Source organism: Chrysochloris asiatica, unplaced genomic scaffold (genome assembly GCF_000296735.1).
Source record: "Chrysochloris asiatica unplaced genomic scaffold, ChrAsi1.0 scaffold00339, whole genome shotgun sequence".
In the NCBI taxonomy this organism is placed as follows: Eukaryota; Metazoa; Chordata; class Mammalia; order Afrosoricida; family Chrysochloridae; genus Chrysochloris; species Chrysochloris asiatica.
In genome coordinates this window covers 1,448,294-1,457,078 of record NW_006408857.1, presented here as the reverse complement: position 1 = coordinate 1,457,078, position 8,785 = coordinate 1,448,294, and the positions used below count along the sequence as shown (strand labels likewise).

At 51.1% G+C, this 8,785-nt stretch overlaps 1 protein-coding gene across 1 annotated transcript; it reads right to left on the bottom strand.

Annotated features, from left to right (window-relative positions):
• Nucleotides 1–989: 989 nt before the first annotated feature.
• Nucleotides 990–7,537, bottom strand: SMTNL1 (smoothelin-like 1). The gene is given in 7 exon segments (XM_006875749.1): nucleotides 990–1,134; nucleotides 4,594–4,745; nucleotides 4,869–4,983; nucleotides 5,134–5,292; nucleotides 6,473–6,524; nucleotides 6,618–6,738; nucleotides 6,839–7,537. Coding segments are annotated over 7 exon segments (1,443 nt in total).
• Nucleotides 7,538–8,785: the final 1,248 nt, after the last annotated feature.

The following is an 8,785-nucleotide window of genomic DNA, read 5'->3' as shown; positions in this document are numbered from 1 at the left end:
GAGTCAGTTCTGACTGATAGCGACATGTATAGGGTTTCTGAGGAGCAGCTGGTGAGCTTGAAGCGCCAACCTTGCAATTCAAATTGCAGTCTGGCGCATTAACCCACAGCGCCACACCAGGTCTCCATCTGCTGAATTGACCACAACAAAAACACTTTGCAATCAGCAGAGCGTCCACACCTCCCGCACTGAGTGAAGCTGGCTGTTCTCCATCCAAAAGGCTGATAAAGCAGACAAGATTGTAATCAGCTCATCTCCCATGAGCAGTGGAAACACAGATCAACCATTGGAGGGAGGGACTTTCTGATTGCAATTGTTGGAAGTTACTGGAAGTCACTGGCCTTTGAGAGACAGGCCTTAGGGTATCTTCTAGCCCAGGCTCCACTCATTTAGTGTGGGTGTGATTCTGGAGAACTGCCTTGTGGAACCTCAGCCCTGGAGCCCTCTCTTCTGAGTGAAGTTTGGAAAGGGGAAAGGGAGTTGGAAAATGCACCGGTGACCTTCATTGTAAGGTTTGGGTTTATTTAGCTTGTTTGTTTGTTTTAGTCTTGGATACCAGTTATTGAAGATTTGGACCCATTATTTCATTTTTTCCTCCTAACAGTGCCAATTTGAGGTTGGATCTCTTCCTCTCTCCTTTGGGAACTGTCAGCTGAACTCAACGAGCTTAGTCTCCCTGACCCAGGCCACATCGCTGGTTAGTGGTGAGACCCAGATCTGTCTGACTCTCAGTGCTGTTGTCCTTTTGAGCACCTTGGCTGATTGTTGAGAAGATGACCCCACGTGATGGTGGCTTTTTGTAACCATCTCAGATGAGACAGGTTTTTGGGTGGTTAGGGAGGAAGCACTGAGAGGCCAGACAGGGTTTTACAAAAATACTTTTAATGCAGATCAGAATAGTATACCTGCCCTTGCCTGAGCTTGACTCTGTGACCTCCCTGGTCAGCTGGGCGCCCTGCCTGCCGTTGCCCACAGGGCCAGTCAGCACCTCATTTCTTCTTGGTCTTCACCAGTCCCTTCTGCACGAGGCTGCGGTACAACTCCTGGAGATAGGTGTACACGCACTTGGAGTCAGGCACCGCCAGGCGCACCATATCATCCACATCCAGCAGCTGGGCACAGTCAGCCAGTTTCCTGCAGAGCAGAGGTCAAAGGTGAAGAATCCGGGAGCCCAAGGAAGGGGCGAGATAGCCCCGTGAGGATGAAAGCCATAGAATGAGCTGTGTTGGAGCAGGGAGATCCTCGAGAAAACTGAGGTATCAACAGAGTCAAGACTCAAACCAGCCTGGCCTGACTCTAAAGGCTGTGTTTCCATGGTAATGTGCATCCTCCATGGGAGCAGGACCCTCCCATCTTGTGCTACACTAGCCCACTCCTTCCACGGGCAGGTGTCTCTCTCCTTTGGAAGCAGGGAGCCCCTTAGGTCAGTTTTCTCAGGACACTTGTACAGGACACCCAGTCCCAGCCAGAACGCTTCCTTCATTCAGTCTACGCGTATTGATTGTTAAGTGCCGTCGAGTCGGTTCCGACTCGATAGAGACCCTGTACGGGGTATCCAACCCTGCAAATCATTATGGAAATAGAAAGTTTCATCTTTCTCCCTCAGAGTGGCTGGTGCACTTGAACCATCAACCTTGTGGTTAGCAGTCCAGTGCTTATCCTACAGAGCCTCCATGCTCCCAGTATTTACTGAGGGCCTACCCAAACCAAACCAAATGAAACAAACCAAACCAAACCCAGTCTCCGAGTCAATCCTGGCAAAGGAATTTTGGTGCAGTGGTTAAGCACTCAGCTGCTAACCAAAAGATTGGCAGTTCCAACCCACCCAGTGGCTCCTCGGGAGAAAGGCCTGGTGATCTACATCTGTAAAGATTATAGCCTAGGAGACCCTACAGGGCTGTTCTACTCTGTTCTACTATGATTTGAATTCAACTTAGTAATAAGTACAACAACCACACTGTATCAGGAACTCTGGGGACTCAGCAGGGAACAAAACCAACTTGTCTCCTCTCCTGGTGTTGACATTATCTTGGTAGGAGAAAGAGTAAACAATGGGATTAGAGCATCTGATGGTGAGAGGTGCCAGGGACAAAAGACAGGGATGGGAGACGAGTGCCAGGTTTGTTTCTTTTGTCACTTGGGAGGACTGTATGTGGTTTTTTTCCCCCTTCTATGTTCTAATGATGTGGTGTTCTACATTTACCTGATTGTTGTTTTTTAATTGTTCTACAATTACCCTGATTGCTTTTCTAATGTCAAACCACCCTTGCATTCCTGGGGTAAAACCTACTTGGTTGTAGTGTATAGTCTTTTTAATATTCTTTTGGATTTGGTTAGTTAGTTTTTTTGCATCTGTGTTGATAAGGGATGTTAGTCTGCCATTTTCTTGAGGTGCCTTTGTCTGGCTTTGGTATCAGGTATTCATTCTAACCTCATAGAATGAATTCGGAAGTGTTTCTTCCTCTTCTGTTTTAGGGGATGTTTAAGAATGATTGGAGTTGGTTCTAGAGTTGGCTAAATTCAGCAGTGAAGTCACCTGTCAGTTGGGATGCGGTGGTGTTGTTTATTGCAGTTGAATTGATGCTGACTCACAAGGTCCTGTGTACAGAGTAGAACTGCTCCATCGGGTTTTCAAGACTGCCACTTCCTGGCAGCAGGTCAGCAGACCTGTCTTCCCAGGTGCCTCTGGATGGGTTCAAACCACCAATCTTTTGGCTAGTAGTTCATCTCTTAGATATTTGTACCGTCTAGGGACTCTCCCCATGAAGCTGTCTGGGCTTTTCTGAGACTATTCCTGTGTTGGAGAGGTCTCTGTTACTCTCCAATGGTGTGCTTAGGGGAAAGAGGTGTCCAAACAGACTGAACAGCACGTGCCAAGGCCCAGAGCCAGGAGAACTTGATGTTGCAGGAATTGCATGGAACTTGGCAACGGCTCGTTCTTTTTCTATTTAACACAAGTCCTCCTAGCTGCCCTTTGGGGCCTTGTCCTCGCTCATCCTGGCTTTGCTGAGGCTGATCACTAGAGCTAACCATGTTAGGTCCTCACTGCCACATGCCAGCTGCTGCCCGTGAATGGCCTCATTTCCTCCTTCCTTCCATTTTCAACCAAGGCGTTCAGGCAGCGCAGTGGGTTAGGCATTGGGCTGCTAACCTAAAAGTTAGCAGTTTCAATCCACCAGCTGCTTCAAGGGAGAAAGATGAGGCTGTCTGCTCTCATGAAGATTCATAGTCTGGGGAACCCTAAGGAGAAGTTCTTCTCCGTCCAATCGGGCTGTTGGGAGGAGTCAGACTTGACTCAAGAGCACTAAATTTTGACTTTTTGGTTTGCATTTCCATCCTCAGTAGGCAGAAGGGGAACAGGAGACTCTGATGATCTTGGTTCTGTGCCCAAGACCAATGTGAGTGACAGCCAGGACCCCACCCTCAGACTACCTGACCTTCTGGTTCCTTGCTCTCTGAAGGCCATTGTGGGCGCAGGCAGCAGGAGAAGCCAGGCCCCTGGTGGAAATCCACTCTTGGGCAGCGATAGCTGGCCCCAAACAGAAGCTGATCTGGTGTAGGGGCTAGAGGTGGGGTACAGGCTGAAGGGTTTCAAAAAAATGAGGCAGGCACCCAACAACCAATGCAGTAGCCAGCTCCGGGGTGCCGGTTGGGGTGCTCGCTCTACATGGGAGTGGCAAACTCTTCATTCCTATTAAGACTGTCATCTGGAAAGGACCCTCACCCACTGCACAGCTGACTGAGCCCACTGGGGGCGCTGCCCACTCACTCCCTTCTCCCTCAGTGGGATTAAGGTGCCTTCTGGAACAGGGGCAGTGGGGTGTGATGGTGTGCCCAGGGGAGCCCCTCTACTACTCACAGTAATGTTCACACCAAACCCGCCACCGTTTGTGCCACCCCTAACTGTGACATCATTCCTTAAAGGAATAGCAGCCCACATTTTTTGTGGGCTAGGCGCTGTGATGGGGGCTGTACTTAATTCACTTACAGAAGTTTCACAACAACCTCCCCAAAGAGAAGCCATCATTCCCATTTTAGAGATCAGACTATGGACGCTTAGGTAAAGTAGCCTGTCCAGGATCACAGGGCCAGCAGTGGGCAGTGTCTGAATCTGACCCTGATGTTTGCAGCCACCTACCCCAAACATCAGGCCATCTCTCTCCCATCCCTCCCATGGTGTAATTTTTCCTGGACTATCTATTTGTGTATTTGGAATCCCTGGGTGGGATGAACTTTTAAGCACTCGGTTTCTAACCAAAACGTTGGAGGTTTGAGTCTTCCCAGAGGTGTGCTTTGGAAGAAACGCCTAGAGGCCTGCTTCTGAAAAACCAACCACGGAAAACCCTGTGGAGCCCAGTTCTGCTCTGACAGTCATGGTGTGGCCACGAGTCTGAGTCCATTTGATCACAGCTCTGTGTGCATTTCTGATCTGTCTCCTCTGTACAATGTAAACTGCAGGAGGGCAGGGCTTATGTCTGTATCCCAGGGCCTGAAACAGTGCGTGGTGCACCGACATTTTGGCTGGATGAGTAACAGTATGGCCACCCCATCGCCCTGACTCTTTCTCGTGCTGCCCCGCTGCCCTTCGCTCACTCTGCAGTGGAGAAGGCCAGGGTGAAGTTGTGACGGCGCTGAGTGGGGTCCAGCGTGGCGTAGTCGAAGGCGTCGGGGAAGAACTTGTGGATGAGGGCACAGAAGGCCATGCCGCTGCTCCAGCTTGAGGAGAAGTTCTGGATGTCCACGTGCTATGGGGCGCAGACGGGGCCATGGGGAGGGCGGCCCATGGCCCCCTCCCCACCTTCCAGACTTGGCCTCCCTCAGACCCTCCCCAACACTGCAGTCCCGGGAGGGGTCCCTCACCTACCTACCTCGTATTTCCTTGTCATGGCTTGGCACCACTGCAATAGCATCTGCTTGACCCCACCAATGGCTGTCCCAGCTGCCTTTGTGTTCCGGAACAGGGCTGTGGGGCCCGAGGCCGCCCTGTGAGGCCAAGTGTAGACAGCCAGGTCAGGAAGGAGCCCCATATGTGGGGACCCCACTTTAGTCTGGGCTTTCCCACCGCTTCTCAGGCCTCCCCGCCACCCTGACTCCCAGGGAGAACCCACCCAGCCAGCTCTGGCCTGCACCTACCCACCAAACTTGTCCATGATGGCTTTGCGGTTCTGGGCACGGGCTCCCCGGGGTCGGGTAGGGGCTGACACCCTGTGTTCAGGGGCCTTTTCCTTCTGCTTTTCCCCAGCAGGGAGGGGCTCCGTGGGACTCTGGGGCACATCACTGGGAGAAGACTCACTATTTGGAAAAGTTGGGAGAAGGGAGAGACAGGCTTGGGAGCAGTTCCTACACAGGGCTGAGGGTCACTGTAGTATGTGGGGAATGTGCTAGTCTGCACCCAGCACTGGGAGAGGGTAGAGAAGGAAGGATGATGCCAACCCTAACTGTTTTCCAGGATCTGTTAGAGACATGGAGCAGAACAAGGACAAATCTGAGGGCTGACCTGAGTTTGAATTCTGACTTTGCCTCTTATTTGCTGTGTGATCTTGGGACTGTCACATCACATCTCTGAGCCTCAGCTTCCTCATCTGTAAAATGGGGACAAGAAAACCTATCAAACAAGATGGTTCTAAGGACCATATGACATAGTAGGTGAAAAGCACCCAGCTTGCCTGCCACACAATGTTCAGTTCGTCTTCATTGGTTATTGTTCCCTGGATGGCACAAACGATTAAGTGCTGGGGGAGTGGTTGACAGTTTGAACCCACCCAGTGGCAGCTTGGAAGAAAGGCTTGGTGATAGCCTTCTGGAAGGTGACAACCTGAAAAGTCCTGTGGATCACAGTTCATCTCCGCACACACGGGTTCTCCGGGAGTCGGAATCAACTCAACAGCAGCTTCTTACTTTTGTTTTAGCTTCTCTTTCCCTAAGAAAGTGACTAGGATTTTGCTCCACAAAGAATTAAGATTCTTTCAGTGACTGAAGGTGTGCAGTGGCAAGAATGAGGTTGTCAGTTTATCCAGACTGACGCACCAGGCACTATGCTAAGTGCGCTGTACATATCATGGCACTGAAGCCTCAGAATAATTGGATGCCCATTTCACAGACCCGAAGAGGCACTATGACTTGGCCAAGGTCACACAGCAGGTAAGTGGCAGAGCCACTGACCAAACTCAGGCTCTTAAGGATGATGCCATCACCATGGAAACAGGTTGAGCTATAAGATCCAGAGCTCCTAAGAAGGAGACATCACCAGCGCAGTGGGAGGTGGACCAGGTGTCCTCCACACACCATTCTACCTCTGGCTTCTGGTTTCTTGGACTGTGCCCTGGGGCAGGCAGATAGGTACAGGAATCCTGGAATGTTTTGAGATCGGGTGCTGGGAGGCTGGGGCAGGGGCAAGGTAAGATGCTGGTAGACTTTGGAGGAAGCAGGTGGCTCGGAGAGTTGGAGCCGAAATCCTGGAGGTTGACATTACCTGGTGGAAGGACTGGTCTCTCCGGAAGCTTCTGTGTCTGGACCCAGCCCATCTGGAGGAAGGAAACAGGAGAGAGGGAAGCCGAGGCTACCATGGGATGCACCCTCTCTCACTCTCCCAGGCTAGGGCCTGGGCTCTCACTCACCAGGGCTGAAGTCCGTAGGGCTCGCAGGCCACTCTTCGGGGGAGCTGGGGACCATCCTTGCCCCTTCCTCTTGTTCTCTCTCTACAGACTGGTCCTGCTCGTCATTGGTATCATGAGGCTCCTGGAACAAGCATGGTCTGTGTGGGCCATGGTCACACAAGCACCTGCCCCAGGCTTTGTGAGACCCTCAGTGGTGGGTGGAATAAGGCAGGAGACCTGGCTGCATCCCTGCCTCATGGGGCCTCCTCCTTTCTGTCCTCTACCTCACTCACCTCTTCCTTTACGTCATTTCCAGCCTCGTCTTGCCCATCAGCCTCCTGAGGTCCAGCTTCAGCCTCATCCAAAAGAGACTTCTTCTGAGATTCAGTCTTGGCCTCCTTGGGTTCCTCCATCTTGTCTTTCTCCTGAGGGGCTATCATGGCCGCCTCCTTCCCAACAGCCTCCTTGGGTTCAGCCTTGGCTGGGTCATCCATGTCAGCTTTCTCCCTACATTCAGGCTTGGCTTCTTTCTCATCAGCATTCTGCTTCTCAGAGGCTGATGTTGCCTTCTCTTTTTCCTCAGCCTCCTTCAGTTCAGATTTGCTCTCTCCTTTCTCATCAGTCTTCTCCTGAGGGGCCTCTGTGGTTTCTGTCTTCCCATCCGCCTCCTTCTTCAGTTCAGCCTTGGCCTCCCCTTGGGATTTCACTGTGACTTCCTCCAGCCCATTTGCTTCTCCCTGGAATTCACCTGAGATGCTGTTCTCAGCTGGTGCATTTTCTGGTGTCCCTGCCCCATCTGCAGGCCTGTCTTTGACAGTCTTCCCATCTGCGCCTTTGGCATCCTCCTTTGCAGAGTCTCCATCTCCCAGGGTCCCAGGGCCCTCTGCGGGTGGGGAGATGGTGGCCTCATCCTCTGAGGGCTTTCCTTCCTTCTGCTCCATCTCTGGAAGGAGAAGACAAAGCAGGCATGGTCATGCTCACTCTCAGCAAACACCAGCCATGAGGCCTGGGCTCAATCCTGCCTCCTCCACTACTTGGACATGCGACTGAGCACCCTCTTTTTCTGGGATAAAACCAAGGGGAAGAGTCCTGCTTCCCAGGTGGGAGGGTTGGGCTGTGTTGACTTTGTAGTGTGCCAGGTTCACTTATATAGGCCCTGTGTAAGCTACAGCTTAGTTTTGAAAGAATATTGGGTCATAGAATGCCTTTCCAATGATTTTGCAGTGGGTGAGTTATCAGGAGGGACCAGTCCCTGGAGAAGGATGGTCAATGAAAACCAGGAAGACCTTCAATGAGATGGATTGGTACATTGACCGCAACAATCGACTCAAACATAACAATTGCGAGGATTGTGCAGGACCAGGATGTGTTTCATTCTGTGTACACTGGGTCACACTATAAATTGGGACTGACTCGATGGCACCTAACAACAGAGATTTGCCTCCCTTCTGATTAAAGCATGCACTCATCCAGTGCCGAGTTTGACTCAGAACGACCTGCTAAGACAGGTAAGTTTTCAAGGCTGTGAATCTTTATGGGAGCTGACTGCTTCATCTTTCCCCCTCAGAGCAGCTGGTGGGTTTGAACCGCTGACCTTTTGGTTAGCAGCCCAATACTTAACCCAGGACACCACCAGGGTTCCTTCTCAAACCAGCAGAGGGTTCCCCTTTTAGAGGAGACAGCCAGCCTCCGCTAGGAGCCCAAAGCAGGCAGAAGTGTCTACATCAAATTTAAGAACTCTTTTGTTTCCATTATGTTTATTTTGACAGTTGCCTTCTATTTCTGGCAAGTGATAATGAGTTTCCCTTTTCAATAGTGATCTAGTGTCTTGTAAAAATACTTCTTTCAACTTTAAAAAGAAGTGTATTCAAAGGAAAACATTCAGGAAATTCAAGTAGGGGAGGCACAATGTAGTTCTATCCTGGTGGTGGTGTAGAAGTTTCTTAAATGTGGGAAACTCTGGGCTGGCTGGTGTCTGGGTAGCTGCCTGCTTGGCCAACCTGGGCTTCTTGGAAACTAAGGGGTTGGTCAGGGAAAATCTCCTTTGATGAAAACATTTTCTCCCTAAATTCTCTGGGGAATCTGACCCTCTGACTACCTCACGGAGTGGAGAGCTATGTCATCTTAAATTGGAGTTCCCTCTGCAAGTACTAGGAGTCCAGGTGTGGCGCTGTGGGTTAACGCGCCAG